This window comes from Protopterus annectens, chromosome 2.part0, assembly GCF_019279795.1.
Source record: "Protopterus annectens isolate FY-2018-M chromosome 2.part0, PAN1.0, whole genome shotgun sequence".
Lineage (NCBI taxonomy): Eukaryota > Metazoa > Chordata > Ceratodontiformes > Protopteridae > Protopterus > Protopterus annectens.
The window spans coordinates 328,794,961-328,815,112 of record NC_056728.1 but is presented as its reverse complement, the minus strand read 5'-3'; the positions used below and the strand labels follow the sequence as shown (position 1 = coordinate 328,815,112).

The 20,152-nt window shown below is 42.3% G+C and overlaps 1 protein-coding gene across 1 annotated transcript in view; it reads left to right on the top strand.

Moving 5' to 3' along the window:
• The first annotated feature begins 18,949 nt into the window (after positions 1-18,949).
• LOC122793087 (long-chain fatty acid transport protein 6-like) overlaps positions 18,950-20,152 on the top strand; it is a 1,586,067-nt gene continuing 1,584,864 nt past the window's right edge. The window contains exon 1 of the mRNA XM_044060808.1: positions 18,950-19,954. Coding sequence (XP_043916743.1) covers positions 19,474-19,954 — 481 coding nt within the window. The 5' untranslated portion in view covers positions 18,950-19,473. The remainder of the gene's footprint in view (positions 19,955-20,152) is intronic.

The following is a 20,152-nucleotide window of genomic DNA, read 5'->3' as shown; positions in this document are numbered from 1 at the left end:
ATGTTTCTAAGTGTGTTTTGGAAGGCTTTTCTGTTTAGATAAGTTTTAATTGAGGACCTCTGCATAGGTGTGTGTGTGTTGTGCTTGGCTATGTGATGTGGGTGGTGTGGTGTTTGTGCTGGCAATCTCCTCTTTGTCAGGAGTACTGACTGTGGCATGAGAGAGCTTGGATTCCAGGTTACTGATGTAGATGCATTTCTTGCAAGTAGAAGAATTATATGCTAGGAGAAGAGGACTGTCAGTGAACATGAGGCATTTGCTACACTGTCTCAGTATGCCCATATCGACCAGGCTGGCAGGAGAAACTGATGGGACTTGTCCAGACACAGTGTTCTGAATACTTGGGTGGACTTAGGGAGAGAAGGTTTTGATAAGGGTTTCCACAAGGCCCTGTATGAGGGAAAGTCAGTACACACAGCTTACCTTGACTTGGCCAAAGCATTTGACACAATCCCCCACTCAGGCATCATTGAAAAGCTAACACAACTTGGTGTAAGTCCCTGTCTCATCAGATGGGTGGCCAACTGTCGCACCAATAGGACCCACAAGGTCAAAATGGGTGACGCCACCTCCGACAGCAAACCTGTCACTAGTGGTGTTCCCCAGGGATCTGTCCTGGGTCCCCTACTGTTTGACATCTACTTCTCAGAGGTCCAGGTAAAGACAAAAGGCCTGTGGCGGACCAAGTTTGTGGATGACTGTAAGTTGGGTGCTGTCATTGTCTCTCCAAATGATATTAACATACTACAAGAGGGTCTCACAGCAACAAATGGATGGTGCGAGAGTCATGATGTTAAGTTAAATGCAAAAAAAGTATTATCGTACCATTCAGCAAAAACACAGCCCCTACTGATTACTGCATCAACAGCAGCCCTGTTAGCACACAACCTGTGGTGACAGACCTGGGTACTCAAGTTGACAAGAATCTTACATTCAATCATCATGTAGTGGCAGTGATCAGAAAAGCATTTACTTGGTTCATCTCATAATTAAACGGATTGAATCCAGAGAAAAGAGGTTATTACCACTTTGTACTCCTCCCTCATTAGGCCCATAATTGAGTGCAGTGCCCCATTTTGTATGTACCTCTCCATATACCTGCACCAGCTGGAAAGGCCACAGAAATGTCTCGCAAAGAGAATCCATGGCCACCAACACCTGTCCTATGTGGAGAGGCTCAAATCACCATCACTCCACTCTGTGCCATACAGATTGCTCAGAGGTGATCTGTGTCTCGCCTACAAGGCAATATCGGACCCTGCCCTACTAGAGATGCTCCATATCCGTAAGCCTAACTCCTCGTGCATTACCCACTTGAAAGGCCTAAATCTAATGTGTGACATTAACAAAACCTGCTGTAAAGACAGATTTGTTTCCCAGAGGCTGCCCCATCTCTGGAATAGACTTCTCATACATGTCAAACAGAGTATGTCACTGACCCTCTTCAAGCGCAACTTTGATGAGTGGATGGGAAACGACAAATTTGTCCCAGGGGTTCCACCTATGTCCTTCATTGACAGGGGTGACAGGAGCTGACTGAGGTTTCTTTTTTGGGGATAAACTCTTGGCTAGACTTGTAAGGGCCCCAGGACCATTAGCCTAGCAACCTCCTATGATCCTAGACTTATATACACACACACACACACACACACACACACACACACACACACACACTCACACACATATATATATATATATATATATATATATATATATATATATATATATATATATATGCACATATACATGCAGAGCGAGACAAATGCTAAAAAATAGAGAATTTTTATTTTCAGTTTTAAAATGACGCCAGCTCAGTAGAAAACATTCAGGGTCATTAGTATACTGAGTGTACTTGGAAAAAGTCTGTCACAATAATCAGAATGACGACAAAGTGCAATGGAAAATGTCAGACTGTGGCAGGCAGAAAAAAAACATATGAACCAAAACCTCTGATACCTATCTCTGATTTCTTTTTTGTAAAAATTGTGGTTCCCATCAATGATCCTTTTGTAAAAGTCATGTAATTATCCTCCACTTCCATAGATAGCCTACTACTTTCTGTACACATTTCTGATGTATGATTGTGAAAAAAAAAAGTGAAAGGCGTAGTGGTCACAGTAAAGAATGTAACTTGTTGATCATAGACACATATACTGACCCAAGTAAGCCAAATCACAAAACTCATGCTCTATGTTTTCACACATACCCTGCCTCCCTACTTGCACCGCTCCCCAAAAAAAGATATCAATATTCTGTGTACACCTCTGATGTTAGGTTGTGATAACCATGAAAGTGAGAGAACGGATAATCAGTCACAGAACTATACCTGAACTTGTAGCTCTGAGGCAGTATACAGGTACACAATCTGATATGGTAATGCAGATTTTATCAGGCCTCCTTATCACACATAGACTAATAAAATCGGCTTATCTGACATGGACCCTTAACTGAGCAGCCAACCAGTAATATATTAGATGCACTATACAGTTCATTATCAAGTATTCAGTAGAAGCATGCTGCTCACGATCAGTTACATAGGGAGAGAGTGTGACTAAAGATATTTATTAAAATCTTCTGTAAACTGATGGAGGCTAATATGCACACCTTGATTTGGACAGCACAGCAGTAGGAGGAAGCAGCCCTCCCAGTCCTCATTTACTACCCATCCACGCAATGTGAGGCTGGCTTTTTAAATGCAATGCATGTCAGTCTTTAAAGTATTGTCATTGCTTTAAGGTTATATTGCATTATTTGTTTTGACAAAAATGCCTTCAATTCAGTAATCACAGTCACCATAGCATTTCTTTATCACCTTCTCTTGCATTGATTGAAATCTCCTTCTCAGCTTCATTCACGTCCCCAGGTATAATGACACATTCCAGCACCCATGCTGTCAAGCAAACAAAAAAAAAGAATATGCTGACAGAAGTGGCTGCGATTCTAATAAGGTTCAATGCATTCTGCAACCAGAATGCATTAAAAACACTGGCTGCCTTGCAACTTAGCAAGTGCTCCCCTTGCAAGCACCCTGCTGGAATAACTTTATACTGAGACTAGCTTTTAGTAACCTCATAGTTAGAAGTAACATAACTCATCAGGCAGTTTCAGAATAGCTTTGTGCAGATTGTGCTACAGCTGAATTTCTAGAACTTTATTTCATTTCCTGTTAATAGGTCTAGTTTGTTTGACTTTTATTTCCTTAGGATCTCCACATTCATTCTTTACAATTTCCTTGTAAGGAAAATATCCAACCTGGCTATTCTCCACAGTTTTCTATACATACAGTAGATTTTGTGAATAAAGGTATGGTAATGCATAAAAAGGTTTCTTTGGAATGCTTTGATGTATTACTATACAGTGACATTTAAGATGTTACCAGTAGTTATGTAAAATCAAGTACTGGTTGTGGGGGAAAATGTGGAGACACTGGATTTTTTATGTTTCTTTTTCTCTTGTGATGGTTTCGTTTCTGCTACTCTATTCATTTTGTATTTTTCTCTCATATTTTCCTTTTGAATTGTATGCTTAATAATACCATATTTTTGTTGTGTTTTTATGCTAATAAAATGTTTACTGTCCCACTACTCTTTCTTCTTTGACAAGTGCTATGGAACATTTTGCACTCACCTGAACTAATGTAACTAATGCAGGCTGATGAAGCCTAGGTTTAAAATCTCATCTGAGAGGCAGCACACTAAGAGGTGTAGCACCCTCTTTATGTTGCATCGAACTGTCATTACTGAAAAAAATCACGGCCCTCCTTCCATCGTCAAACGTCAGTGTGCTACCTGTTGAACCACCAACACTGTGGAAATACAATAGTTGATGTGGAGTGGGGAAAACAGCATACCATTAAAAATAGTTGTAAACAGATAAGCTTGATAAGAAACAAGTTAAAGTAGGTTTTGTAATTTTATTTTATGGTAGGAGTTCCAAAGTAAGGCCATGATTAGTAACTTAGAAGAGGAAATTGATGGAATGTTGAAAAATAATCATGATTCCTTTGAAATATTCAAATGTCCTACTCCTGTGCTACCTATGGTAAAAAAGAAGGAAGTATTAAATTGTGTCGTATTTATAAATTAACTTGTAAAACCAAATAACTCCTTTGTAATGTTACCCCATACCTTGTTTGGAGGACTTTTTTACACTGTTGGCAGTAAGCCCAGATTTTTAGAATTAGGCTATGATCCATGCATATCAGCAAATTGCTTTAGAAAATCACCTAAGAAATACTTGACCATAAATACTCATGAAGGGCCATGTAGAATAGTGCGTGTTGTACCTTTAAGAAGCATTTCAAGGTCAGCACGTGCATATAAATAGCAAGCACGTTCTAGCTCCATTGCCATTTTGAGAGTGCAGCCAGAGAGTGAGCATGTATGAGTGTAATAGCTAGTTTGTTTGTACGTGTGACGCCCGTGCCCTGGCCCAGCAATCAAGTAGCCTCAATCCTCACCACTGACACCAGAGAGGGTGACTCCTCGAAGAGGAAAGGATAACTAATACACACAGTAAAGTACAATTTCCCTTAAGTGCACACAGAGATCACAATCAGTCTGCGGCTGGTTACTCCCTCGCTCACCAGGTCTTCAATAAGACTCCCCACTGGCACAGCTATAGGGTCCAGGTCTCAGCCTAGCTGGGAAAGCTAATCTCCAGTACCCTCTCTGTCCAACCAGTGCTTCGTGTCCCTGCCCAAGTAGCTGACACAACACACACACACTTTGAAAAGAGGTTATACAACCACACAGACCCTCATAGGAAAAAGGTGGCACAGGTTCTCCAGCTGTGCTCCTATTACCCAGACCATTCCTGCCACCACCCAGCTAATATTATCAGCTACTAAAAGGCCCTTAAAATGGTGTCCAATTATTACTGTGCAATATTATTATCCAATGGTAGTATGACTCACAGTCAAGACTTAACTTGGAGTGACTTGGACAGTAAAATCTGTAAATATGTAATGTAATTTAGAGGTTAAATTATCTCTACATAAACCAGCCACAGGTAAAGGTTTTAAAATATTTAATAATAAATAATTAAAACACAAAACAAAACTACTACAGTATAATGCTACACATGTTCAGAGATCACACAGAAACTTAAAACAATAGACTAGGACAGGTCTGATGTCAAAGAAAAACACTTAATCTAACTTTCAAATCTTTAGCTAATCTTAAGAGAAAACAAAGTGCTATAATCCTACTTACATACATAAAGCATAAGCAGTGCTGAGTTAGATGTCCAAGATCAAAATGCTTTTAGTCTCTCACTAAACAATAGTTTTTAAACACTAATCAACAGCTCTGCTGAGGCCCTCCCAGATTACATCATTTTGACACTTAGGTTTGGAGTTTCCAGGCCACAAACTGCATTATTTAGCAAGCTAACACCTGCTCAGGAAACTACAATACAAGGCATTTCACATATACACTCTAACAGAAACCAGAGTACTAAAGCACATTCCACATGTAAATTCTGGCCCTTAACTTTAACCTTAAAACAATGGGCATGAAACCTTCATCCAGACCCACTGGAGCCGACTTGTAAACATCAAAGAGATTCATATGATCTTTTTAGCTTCAAAAGACACATTTGAAATGCTTAGCTTGGTTTTCCTTACAGCAGATGACAATGTTGCAACAATCCTGAAGTTCAAATTTTACAGTGTTTTCTTTCATTTAAAAACACAAACCTATATTTTACATTTATTTATACAATTGATAGAATTATGTATCAAATTCTATTTGACTAGGCTGGCAGCCTTCGCCCATCTTCCTCCAATCTTCACATCTTTTTCCCCCAGGGAACTCAAGCAAGTTTTTTAAGTGCACCTTGAGAAACATCGCTTGAGAGTGTCAGGTGTATCTGGGTGTACCTCACCCCATCCCGTCTTAAGAGCCATTCTGCAATGGAATTTCTACTCCCACTGCGGTGCTGCACTGACATATTATATGCTTGCAACCCCAGGCTCCATCTTAGCAACTTGGTATTTTGCTGACTGGCTCTGTTTAACCATGTTAGGAGGTTGTGACCTGTCATCACAGTGAATTTTCTTCCATACAGATAAGGCTGAAGTTTTTGTAGTGCCCGCACTATGGTTAGACATTTCTTTTCAACCACTGCATAGCATTCCTCCCTGGGTTGGAGCCTATGACTGAGATAAACCACTGGGTGCTCTTTTCCCTCTGAAGAAATCTGGCTAAGTACAGGCCCCACCCCACAGTTTGAAGCATCCACCTGCACAACAAATTATTTGCTATAGTCTGGACTGGCTAACACAGGGGGTCCTCCCAAAACTTTCTTAAGTTTCTGAAATGCCTGCTCACATGCTGGAGTCCACACTACCTTATCTGGCCTGTTCTTCCTTGTCAGATCTGTGAGGGGAGCAGCTATGGTACTATAATTGGGAACAAACTTTCTGTAGTACCCTGCTGTCCCTAAGAATGCCCATTACCTGCTTTGTGGTAACAGGTGCAGGCCATGTCTGAATAGCTTCCACTTTGGCAGGTTATGGCCTTATCTTACCACTCCCCACTCTATGTCCTAAGTAGGAGACCTCTGCCATACCCACTTGACATTTTTCTCAGCTTAATGGTCAACCCTGCCCTCTGTAGTCTGCCTAGCACCTCCCTGACATGCTGAAGGTGCTCTTGCCAGGAATCGCTGTAGATGGCAATATCATCTAGGTAAGCAAGGGCAAACCCTCCTGCTCCTGCTAGGATATTATCCACAAGCTTCAGGAAAGTCTCTTGGGCATTCTTCATCCCAAAGAGCATCTTTGTGAACTCATACAAGCCAAAAGGAGTCACAAAGGCTGACTTCTCTCTAGCACTGGGAGTCAAGGGCACCTGCCAGTAACCCTTGTTAAGATCAATGGTTGTAAGATACTTAGCCCCACCCAGCTGCTCTAGGGCCTCATCTGTCCTAGGCATGGGGTAAGCATCTGACTATGTGTGACTATTTCATTTCCTGTAATCCAGACAGAACCTGGTGCTGCCATCCTTCTTTGGCACCAACACTACTGACGAGGTCCAGGGACTGTTGGACTCTTGAATCATCCCTGGTTCCAACATCTCCTGTACCTCTTCCCTCAGAGTCTGTTTGACTCTCTCAGGCACCTTATAAGGGGACTGCCTAATAGGCCTTTGGGGTCCTGTATCAATCTGGTGCTGCACCAGGTGGGTGCACCCTGGTTTCCCAGTGAACATGTCCCCAAACTCCTGCAACACTGCTCGGATTTCTCGAACCTGGGTAGGAGATAGCTGCTGGGATATTGCTACCCCTTCCACCGAGGTGTCCGCCTGAGCCTCAATGAGGAGAACAGTTCCCAGATCTCCCTCAGACTCCTCCTGCAATCCACTGCAAATGCTCAGCAAAAGGGCCTCCCTATCATGGTAATGTTTCATCATGTTAACATGATACAATTTATACCCCTGCCTTCTCCTAGCAGTTCCACCATGTAGTTAACATCACTTACCTTTCTTACCACCTTGCAGGGACCCCCCCAAGATGCTTGCAACCTGTCGTGTCTATCAGAAATGAGAACCATTACCTGCTGCCCTACAGCATACTCTCTAGCTCGAGCATTCCTGTCATACCACACCTTTTTCTGTTGTTGGGCTTCTGCCAGGTTCTCCTGGGCCAGGCCTATGAGTTCCCTGAGCCTTGTCCTGAGGTTCAGGACATATGCCACAACAGACTCTCACCTTCCCACTCATCTCAAATTAAATCTAGAGGTCCCCTCACCCTATGCCCATACAGCAACTCAAAGGGTGAAAAACCTGTGGATTCCTGGGGAAACTCTCTGTAAGCAAACAACAGATGGGGCAAATATTTGTCCCACTCCCTCTTAAACTGATCTGCAAATGCCCATAGCATAGACTTGATTGTAGAGTTTAACTTCTCAACAAGACCATTAGTCTGGGGATGGTAGGGGGTGGTCTTCATGTGCTTCATCCCACAGGACTTCCACAGACAAGCCAGCAAGTCTGACATAAAATTGGCACCTCTGTCAGACAGTATTTCCTTTGGTAAACCTACCCTGCTGAAATTCTCTAGCAAAGCATTTACCATCTTCTCAGCCTCAATGGAGGACAAAGCCACTGCCTCAGGGTATCTTGTAGCATAATCCACTACCACTAGGATATACGTTTTCCCTGTGGAACTTGGGGTACTCAGAGGACCCACAATATCAATAGCTACCCACTGAAATGGTTCCTCAATCACAGGCAAAGGCATCAAAGGAGCTCTCACCTTGTCTCCTGCCTTGCCTACCTTTTGGCACTGCTCACAGGTCCTGCAGCACCCTGTTACATCTCTGGAAATTCCAGGCCAATAGAAGTTTTGCATAATATGCCTCTTTGTAAGTTTTATGCCCATATGACCTGCAAAGGGAATATCATGGGCTATGGCTAGAAGCACCAGATGGTAAGCTCTAGGCATTACCAACTGCTGTACTCTCTCACCTTCTAGCCCTCCCTCAGGGGTCCACTCTCTGTATAGTAACCTTTTGTCCCATTATACAGATCCCCCCTTCCCTTGAGAATCAGGTGCCTCCCTAACTACCTGCCTCAGGCCTTGCAATGTAGGGTCTGGGAGCTGAGCCTGTCTCAAGTCTCTCATTGTACCTCTTTCCAGCTCCTCTACCACATGAAGTCTGGCATCCTCTGACAGCAGTGCCTCACTGTCAGCCTGGGTACTACTACTCACCTCTACCTTTGCAGTCACTCTGTCCAAGGGACCATCAGTACCCACAAGCAGCTATGGCTCATCTTCAGTCTCACTGCTACAGAGCAGCTCCCTCCCTGAAGTAACCACCTCAGCAGTCCTGGCTGCAAGTGTGCAGTCTGTCTGGGTCTCCCCCAGGCAACAGACTTACATGCTTGTCTCCAAGCCTGACTGCGTGTAACTGCACAAGCGCAGGGTACTGCACTATCAAAATCATTCCCAACAGGACATCTGCAGGTATATCCTCAAACACACCTACTTGCTGGCTTCCTTTTCCACCCTCCCAGTCAAGGTGAACCCTAGCCAAAGGTATTTGGAATGGGATCCCTCCTAAAGCCCTGACTGGAGTAGACTGCCCAGGCAAGTAGAGCTCCTCTGTAACCAGTGCAGGCTTTACACTGGTTATATCAGAAGCTGTGTCTCTCTTAGCAATGTCCTCTTTGCCATTCACTACAGTAGGATATAACCTCTGGTGGTAGTTTGGTACCCTTGTTGTCCCAAGACAACCTACTATTTGCATTTTTCTTTCCTACTTACTGACTATTTCACCTTTGGTTCCCCACCTTGCCTCCATGGACATCTGTATGCGACATGGCCCCCACTGTTTGCATTCAAAACATTTAACCCTAGCTCCTGGACGTGTACCTGGACTAGTGGCTTCCCCTGCTACTGGCGAATTCTGTTGGGGCACACTGTGGTGCCCACCATAGATTCCTTTAGTCCTATGAGCAGTACTGGGGGTCCATTTCCTGTGCAGGGCTGCCCTGCTTGATAGGTATAGGTCTCCCTTCTTCCCTAACTCCTCTGAAGTGGCACACTATCAGCTAACTAGATCCTCATGTCCTCAGGCAAAGTGCTAAGGGCTTGTTCCCTTAACACAAGGTCTGCCAGCCCTTCAAATGTGGTGACCTGACATCCACTCACACAGCTATGAAAATAAGTGCTCAGTTCAGCAACATATTCACATACATTTTCATCTGCCTTGCGTGTATGTTCACAAAACTTTTTCCTATACATTTCAGGTATTAGCTTAAAACATTCCAACAAGTGCCTTTTTACAGCAGTATAATCAAAACAGTCAGTGTCATGCATTTTTGCTAAAGAAGTTACAACTTTACCATGGAGTATGGGGGTCAGGAACCGTACCCAGAGCCCTTGGTCAACTTCATACTGTTTACATACCCACTCAAACATATGAATGAAGCTATCAAAATTATCCCCCTCTTTAAACTGTGGAAGCAATTTACTGACCTTTTGTGCTTCTGGGGTCTGGTTACTCCCTTCCCCATTACCTCCATGACTCTGGCGAAGAGTCAGCATTTCCCTCTCATGCCTCCTCTGCCATTCATTTTCCTCAGCTTGTAGACTCCTCATTTTCTCAGCTGCTTCTATTTCCATACGCCCGTCTTCCAACTCAAGTCTCTTTAGCTCCAGCTGGATTTTTAAGTCCACTGCAGAAAGGCAGAGCTGTCCATTCTCCGAGGATATTGTATCTCCACTGTCAGTCTGATTGTCCTCCAGACTGCTGTTTTCTGATGCAGCTGTAACCAAGGCTGCAATCTGGTCTGCCTTAGTCAGGTTTCCATGCACCAGTCCCCTAGCCTGGCACATCTCTGCCAGATGGCTCCTTGTCAGCTTTCCATGCTCCTCTGCTGACATGCTGCCTGCTCACCCTAACACTAAGCTAACAAAAGAAATAAAACAATTGTGATCTGAACTCTGAGTATACACTGCATGGCTGTTTTAAGTATAAAACACTTTTAGAGATCACTGTACATAAGCTACAGGAATTCGCTCTACCCACACCACTACAAGCCAATTAGTGTTTGCCAACTAATCAATATGTGATGTGGATCCCATCACAGCAAACCAATACATGATAGGATATCCCAACCACTGCCACCAATATGTGATGCCCGTGCCTTGGCCCAGCAATCAAGGAGCCTCAATCCTCATCACTAACACCAGGGCAGTCATCTCCTAGAAGAGGAAAGGATAACTAATACACACAGTAAAGTACAATTTCCCTTAAGTGCACACAGAGATCACAGTCAGTCAGTCTGCTCCCTTGCTCACCAGGTCCTCAGTAAGACTCCCCACTGGAACAGCTATAGGGTCCAGGTCTCAGCCTAGCTGGGCAAGCTAAAACCACCAGTACTCTTTCTGTCCAACCAGTGCTTCGTGTCCCTGCCCAAGTAGCTGACACAACACACACACACTTTGAGAAGAGGTTATACAACCACACAGACCCTCCAGGGAAAAGGCTGGCACAGGTTCACCAGCTGTGCCCCTATTACCCAGACCATACGGTAGTAATTCCTGCCACCACCCAGCTAATATTATCAGCTACTAAAAGGCCTTTAAAAGGGTGTCCAATTATTACTGTGCAATATTATTATCCAATTGGTAATGTGACTATTCCGTCTAAGGCTTATTTTAGAGTGGCCTATTACAATGAACTCTATAAATATGCAATGTACTCCAAAGCCTACTTCTCTATACAAATCAGCCACAGGTAAAGGTTTTTAAAATATTTAATAATAAATAATTAAAACACAAGACAATATTACTACACCACAGAGATATCTAAGAGTTCAGAGATCACACAGAAACTTAAAATAATACAGTAGGACAGGTCTGATGTCAAAGAAAAACACTTAATTTAACTTTATAATATTTTGCTAATCTTAAGAGAAAACACAGTGCTATAATCCTACTTACATACATAACGCATAAGCAGTGCTGGGTTAGATGTCCAGGATCAAAATGTTTTTTGTCTCTCACTGAACAATAGTTTTTAAACACTAACCAACAGCTCTGCTGAGGCCTTCCCAAATTACATCATTTTGCCACTTAGGTTTGGAGTTCCCAGGTCATAAACTGCATTATTTAGCAAGCTAATACCTGCTCAAGAAAATACAACAATACAAGGCATTTCACATATACACTCTAGCAGAAACCAGAGCAATAAAGCACCTTCCACATGTAAATTCAGGCCCTTAACTTTAACCTTAAAACAACGGGCATGAAACCTTCATCCAGACCCACTGGAGCCGACTTGTAAACATCAAACAGATGCATAAGATCTTTTCAGCTTCAAAAGACACATTTGAAATGCTTGGCTTGGTTTTCCTTACAGCAGATGGCAATGTTGCAACAATCTTGAAGTTCAAATTTTACAGGGTTTTCTTTCATTTAAAAACACAAGCCTGTATTTTACATTTATTTATACAATTGATAGAATTATGTATCAAATTCTATTTGACTAGGCTGGCAGCCTTCACCCATCTTCCTCCAATCTTCACAGTTTGCTTACCTAAGTTAAAGTCATTAAGCCTCCTGATGTGTTTGTACATAATAAAATTGCCTGAACAGAACCCACAAAGGCTTGTCTATTTTATCTTGACTAGATAAGTGACAGGCCGTTTCTGTAAAACCATTTTCTTTTTTGGAGAACTGTCTGTATCTGCTATATTTCAATTCAGTTTAATACAGAAAGTTTGTTACAAGGAGTGCCAGATCTTATAGTATATCTTGATGGGTCACACAGGAGGAACTTCTGCAAAACTTAAATGAAGTATTCGTCTGCAGTTAAAAAAAAATATATATATATATATATATATATATATATATATATATATATATACCCCCCCCCCCCCGAAAAATAGAAATATGAAACTTTGGGACATTTTGTGTTTAGAAGTGGTTTGCAACCTGTAAAAATGAAGTAAACCCATCATACAGGCTCCATCTCCAACAAATATTAATGAGTTATGAGCATATTTGGCCTTACTTATTAAGTCTAACAAAAATGTCAACTTGCTAAACTCTTTTGCATCATTTATTATGCAATAATTATACTATGAACATGGGATAAACAAAGGGATAACATTTTAAAAGTTGCTATTGTTTTAGAGCCTTATAGCACAAGAGTTTTGCTTTCACCTAGACAGCCTGAATGGGGAAGATATTTGCTTTGTGTTGTGCACTGATGACTGCTGTGAAAAAAAAAATTCACAACTAGACAAGAAAGGATTTATTGTACAACGTAAACATAATCCAATATTTCTTAAATATTTGTATGCCTGGTGGAACAAACATTGTCTCTAGATGATTGTCCCTGTTGAAGTGACACACCGACCCCCCCATGTGCAAAAATGGCAAAAAGGGTTTACGAATGGATGGATGGACAGACAGATGGACTTGTATAACTGACTATATTTGTACCATATACACAGATCACAAGCCCCTGATTACTTAATGAATGCAAACCCTGCTCCATAAATAGATGCACCAAGACCACCACTAACCATTGTGATACTGACAGCATATATGACAGAGTAAATTCAGACCAGGAAAGTGGTGTGTTAATGCTGATACATTCAGAGGACTAGGACTACCTACTCCAAAAGGCAAACAGAAGTGAATGCCACCAATCTAGCATTGAAGTCAGATATTACAGAAATTGCACCAATGCGCACCCAACAAACTAAACACACACTACCCTGCTAGAAAATAATTTTGATGCAATTTCATCAGCTTGTAGTAAAAGGTTTGCCTGTATTAAGTAAGTCAAAGTTTACATATAGGTTCATAGGTTCATACTAGGCTATCTGCCCTAGGGCATTTATAAGTCTAGCCAGAATGTGTTTGGCTTTCGCCATCCATTTTAAATTTATTTTGCTATGCCCTTTTTTGAGGTTAGTATACTGTGCCTCTGTCTAACAGTGACACAGAAGTGATACCCGGGGTAAACCTATGATCTCCCATTCACTCATCAAGATTCCTCTTGAAGAGAGTCAATGAGGGACTCTGCCTAACCTGGACTGGGATTTTATTCCAGAGTGAAGGGATCCTTTGGGTTATGAATCTGTCCCTCCAACATGTCCTATTTATTTCAATGCTGAGGTTCAAGTCTCTCGAGCGCGTAGCTAGATGGGATTTGGATTTTCTGAGGTGCAGCATGTCCATTAATTACGGGTTGGGCATGGCTTTATACATCAGGCACAGATCACCTCTGAACAGGCGGTATGCCACTGAGTAGAGATGGAGTTTCTTTAACCGGGCAGCATATGGCATCTGTTTGAGCCCTTTGATCCTCTTGGTGAGGTACTTTTGGGGTCTTTCCAGTTGCTGCAGATGTCTGGTAAGGTACATCCCAAAAGGGGCATTGTACTCAATTATGGGCCTGATGAGGAATGAGCAAAGAGGCACGATGACCTCCCCTGATCTAGATGTGAATCCTTTCATGATTAGGTGGGCTATATAAAATGTTTTTTCTAACCACTTTGGCCAAGTGGTTGTCAAATGAGAGATTGCTATCAACTTGGGTCCCCAGGTCCCTAATTACTTCTTCTGTACTTAATGGATTACCACCTATGTGGTAATTTGTGGGCACTTTGTTTTTGCCAAAGGGGATGACTATACACTTTTTGGCATTTAGCTTGAGGCCATGGCTCTGGCACCAGTTGTCTGTTTCTATGAGGCCCTTTTGGAGAATGCTTGTGTCAGCTGGAGAGTCGATTATGGCGCCCAGTTTGCAGTCATCTGCGAACTTGGTCAGCCACAGTCTTCCGTGTTGGCCTATACCTCCGAGAAATATATACCGAACAAGAGAGGTCCCAGGACTGAGCCTTGTGGGACACCACTTGTAACTGGTTTGGAGTCTGACATGGCTCCAGCAATTCTAACCATGTGGGTTCTGTCCTTGAGCCAGTTTGCAATCCATCTAGTGACATAGGGGTTTATATTTAAGCTGGTGAGCTTATCTATAATGCCCAAGTGGGGAATTGTATCGAAGGCTTTTGCGAGGTCCAGGTAGGCTGTGTGGACCACCTTCCCCTCGTCAATGGCCTTGGTGACTGTTTCAAAGAAATCAACCAAGTTTAAGAGGCAGGATCTGCCTTTAACAAAGCCGAACTGGGTAGGATCCAGTGTCTGTAGGTCCCCAATATCTTTATTTATGAGGTCCATGATGATCCTTTCCATAGCTTTGCAGACCAAGCTAGTCAGGCTTATGGGGCGATACTTTCTAGGATACGCTGAGGCACCACCTTTATAGAGAGGGACCACTGTTGCTGTACGCCACTCTTTGGGCACATATCCTGTAGTAAGGCTGAGATTGAACAGTAGTTTTATGTTTGGGTTTAGCTCTTCTTGGAGTTCATGTAGGACGCAGCCCGGGACACTGTCTGGTCCCATTGATGCTGTGTTTTTTGCTTTCGAGAGAGCAGCTCTTACCTGAGCATCTGAGATGTCAGGGGGGCAGCACTCTGCTGGGATAGATATTTGCCCTTTTGGTGGGGAGGGGGGGAAGAAGTTTGTGCTGAACCTGTCAGCTAGGATGTTGGCAATGTCTGTGGGTTCGGTGTATTTTTTGTCATTTTGGACTAATTCTGAGCATATCTGGGAATTACCACCCAGGTTCCTAACATAACTAAAGAAAGCCTTGTGATTATCCTTAGTGTCCTGTGCAATTTTTCTCTCGAAGCTGGCCTTAGACAATTTTATGAGTGCCCATAGTTTTTTGCCAATAGTGATCAGTGATGCCTTCCCTTTTTGGGATTTTGCTCCATCATTTAGTAGCTTCCTCCTTCTATTGTATAGTTTGTTTATGGCTGGGGACCACCAGACAGGACGCCTGCCTTTGGAGGACTGGGTCTTGGTTTTATTTGGGATCGCATGATCCATGCATTCCTGAAGGTGTTCATAGAATGCGTTTATAAAGATTCTGCAGTCTGGGCCGTATTTTCCACAGGCCCGGGGGCTCTGAAGGATTCAACCTCGGTTTTGAGGAGTGTGAAATTTGCTTTAGAGAAGTTTTTCACTGTGGTTTTCTGGGCAGGGGGTGGGGTCGTGATGTGAATATCCAGTGAGATTAGTTTATGGTCTGATCTTACCAGTGAGGGATACACTTCTGGTCTGGAGCATAGAGTCCCCATGTTGGTGATGATCAGGTCCAGTATGTTTTCCCCTCTTGTGGGAGAAGTAACAAGTTGTTCCATAGCATTTGAGTTTATAAATTCTAGGAACCTTTGGGCTAGGGTGTTGGAGCTAGAGTAATGCTCCCAGTCTATGTTTGGGTAGTTGAAGTCGCCCAATATAATGGTGTTTGGAGAGACCTTCATATTTTCCAGTGTTCTCAGGAAGGCCGAGTGGGGTTCCTGGGTTTGGGAGGGTGGTCTGTAGCAGGCTATAAACTGGAAGGCAGTTTTACCCACTGTTAGTTGCACATGGATAGTCTCTGATGCTTCGTGCTTTGCCACCAACCTGGAGTTGTGGGTATCTTTGATGAATATCGATACTCCCCCTCCTTTTGTGGTTCGGTCCAAGTTTTCGGGCCGAAAAGCATGGTATGAGGTATAACCTGGCAGTGCTGGGGTGCTCTCGGGAGCCCAGAATCGGGTTTCTGTTACTGCACAGATATCGATGTTCTCCATGCTAAGGAGAGTTTCGGGTGCATGCATCTTGAGGTTTAGACTTCTGGCGTTGAGTAGCATTACTCTTAGTTTCTTATCCCTTGTGATACCTATGGAGGTGGGTTTGTCTTTTGAGCCTTGCCTAAAAAAGGCACTATGGGGGTAGCAAGAGCCTTTGCCAATATCCGAAAGCCCAGGGGTGATAGGTGCAAGCCGTCCCTAGCGAAGCATCGTGGCTTGTCGAGCATATCATCCGAAGCTGACAGGCATTGGATCCCCTTTGAATGACACCAGTACAAGCCAATTGTTGAAATTGATCATCTTGTCTTCATATTGTGGCATCATTCTTGGTGAGGGTAAGATGCTACTCAAGGTCAGGGTCATACCGGCCTGGGCTACATGCTCAGAGAGCTCCTCTATGTCTCTTTTCATGTAGTCCAGGGAGGTACGTCTCAGGTCATTCACACCAGCATGGGCAATGACTGAGTCATATTTGTACTTGCCTTGGAGTGACCCGAGTGCTTGTGCCAAAAGGGTATATATTGTGAAGGTCTAGAGTTATAACCCTGCCATATGACTGTTATCCGATACTACAAAAGTGGCTTAAGGTATCAAGCTCAACTTGGAATACCCAGAATAAAAAGTTTTGGCACATAATATTTACAGTGGTCTGGCATGGATTGAGACTGAAAGAGAAAATAAAGTTATGAAAAGTTCTGCCTGACGCACCATTATACCTATGGAAATGGACTGAAAAGATATGGCCTACACTGCATGCAGATAATTCTGGCCCTTTCCTTGGAAATTGCTGTCTTCTTCTTTTGGTGGTAATAGATACTCATTCAGAGTGAGTGGACGGGCATGCCATAAGTTATTCAACCTCTCAAGCAACCATTAAAAAGCTAAGAAAAGATTTTAGTACATATGGCATTCCAGAGCTGGTAAGTTCAGATAATGGATCTTATTTTACTGCTATGTAATTTCTAAACCTTATGAAAGGAAATGGAATTTGTCATGAAGCAACCATGCCATTTCATGTTTTATCATAAGGGCCTAAAGTAAGCTGTAGAGATGTTGAAGGAATAGTGAAGAAAAATAAAAGGTTAGGCTATGGAACTGTGAAAGCTCATGCTTAATCCAGAGTTATGTCAATGCCACTGTCTCCAAGCCATATAACATAGCTGTCCTCACTACCCTCTTGTAGACCTTCCCTTTCACTCTTAATGGTACTTGTCTGTCGCAAATCACTCCTGACACTCTTCTCCACCCACTCCATCCTGCCTGTACTCTCTTCTTCACCTCTCTTCCACAAGCACCATTACTCTGAACTACATAGAATGCGATGTGTTCAAAAGATAGGCAATCATAAACCAAAATGCTCAGTAATAAAGTAACAGAAAGGGATTTTGTATGGAGGACTTAGATAATATTTTATAGGCAGCCATGTTGCAATACGATTGTAATGCTTAACTTATTGAAAGCTGCCACTAGATGGTAGAAATGTTTTAAAGCGTAAGTTTTTCTTCTCGTGCAGGTCTTTTTGGAGCCGGTTCAAACTAGCATGATTGCCTGAAGTGTTCATGTTTTTATGGAGTGTGAATCACCTGCTAAAGGTCTACGTCCAAGACACAAGACTGAAGAAGTTATTTTTGGAATATTTTCAAACATCATTTCTACCTTAGCATTTTTAGCTATATCATTAAGAATAATTAGCAGGCACTTCCAGAGAAAGCGTTAGATGCTTCTGATTTTGACCTACGTAAATCATTCTGGAGCTAATTAAATGATCTTAAGAGATAAACTTCGGCTTTAGGGCAACAAGCAACACCGGAATTAAACATTGGGCAGATCAGTAGCATGAAGCCAGAAAAGTCAAAGCAGAGCAAACTAAAACTCTGTGAAAATTATTTTGTAAGTTTTGTGAGTCAGGCTCACAATTGCAATTAAAAATGTTACCAGCAATGGCAAATGCACACAATCATTTTCAGCGGTTCTCTTTAACACTATTAAAGCTATTGATCTTAGATTAGCAATCCCTTTGAAAGTGAGTTATGCATCTGTTGTTGGAAGCACTAGTTTAGGCAGTTAAAGCCTGAAAAATCTACGTTTCTGAGTGATTCAAACAAAAATGTACACTTTACAGTACAAATGGTATGTCTGGCTACACCCTTGTCTTCAAATATTTAAAAAATACAACTTTTCCACTGAATTTTGATCCTGTCCTTTTTGCACCAAAAAGTCAACACAGTAACTATACATGTATATTTTGAACTAACTATAACTTTACATTATGCTTTTAATGAAAATGGTGCAGCTTCCATCTACTATCAATCACAACTTCTCTTAGTAGGACATAAACGATGAATAATTTTATAAGACTGAGGACGAAAAAGAATATATGCATTACAGACGCTGAAAGTCGCATTGCCTCAGAAAGACTTCATACATTATAATGGAGAGTTATAGTCCTATTGATAAACAACACTCGCATTAATTGTGGTAGGCTTTTGAATGTCCTATGCACCATTCTTCTTCTTTCGGCTTTTCCTCTGCACCATTATGAAGTGAAATCTGAAGTGCAGACTCTGATCTTAGAACAGAAGATAGACGTGCAAATTAAAAATGCAGTCACAAACAGTGGATCTACTGTTTTCCAAGGGCGTGCATTTCTACAAATATTTCAACTTCAGCTGCCTCGAGTCCAGCCTTTACCTTCTCATTTGGCTCCCGTTTGTTGAATGGTCGTTTACTAATAAGCGCCATGCGCGCGCCTGCCTTGGTGGGCGTGTTCAGCGTCGGGCACTACACGAATGTTGTAAGCACTGAAGTTGTAAATACTGGGCTAGTCAGAGGAGTTTGTGAAGTAGTTTGATAAAGTAATACATTTAACAATTGCAATCGACAGCATAATTGGAGACTTGAAAACATTTTGATTTTCCTTTTCATATGAAGTTGCATTCTGCCGTTAGTATCTAAAGTTGTGAATCGTGCTGTTCACTGCTGTTTGTGGAATGGGATATCAACACCGGCGCCTGACTAGCAAAGCAAGACAGTAGGTACAGAACTGCAACACGTCCTGGTTGTGCGCAAAGATTTCTTGCCATAGGGAACCGGGCTGCAAGTGCATCAATACGGTTCCTTGTTCTTGTTCAGTGCAAGCTGGTCTGCAAAACTGTTGGTAAGTGAAAGTGGCAACTTTCCACTTGTTTTTCGGGTACTGACCGATGTAGCGAATGCTACAGGAATGACTGCATATTAGTTTCAGACAGAACGCTGGTTTATACAGTTATTTTGAGTGTGCCTTCACTCGTGCTCAGCCAAGATGATGATAGCCTGGCTGGTTGTCCTTTTCGCGGGATTAATTGCACTTATTGTAGCACAGCGGCATCTGAAGCCTTATTTATGGACAGACCTACGGCTTGGGTTGAAACTTATAAAGATTGGATTAAGAATGGAATGTTTCAAAAGATTTGGCGGAGTTTTCACATTGCTTGATAAGTTCTTGTATCAGGCCCGGGTACAGCCAAACAAACCATTCATAATCTTTGAGGGAGATGTATATACCTACCGTGATGTGGACATAAGAAGCAATAAAATAGCTCGGGTTTTCTTGAAGCATGAAGTTTTAAAGAAAGGTGACACAGTTGCAATGCTGATGAGTAACGAGCCAGATTTCGTCTGTGTTTGGTTGGGACTGTTAAAACTTGGCTGTTCTGTGGCTTTCCTTAACTCCAACATCAGATCCAAGTCCTTGTTGCACTGTTTCAACAGCTGTAGTTCTAAGCTGCTGGTGGTTGGAGCAGGTATACTAATTGTTGTTGTTATTTGTTATTAGTACTGCTGGCCTGCATTTATTAGGGATGAAAGAAGGAAATTGCTTGACTTGTCTTTTTATTTAGATGTCAACTGTTTAAGTATGCTTTTGGAGCAGACTTCTCAACTGTCACCATTATGGAGGAACCTTGCTATTTTCAGGCCTGATTTACCCCTGTACAGGATGT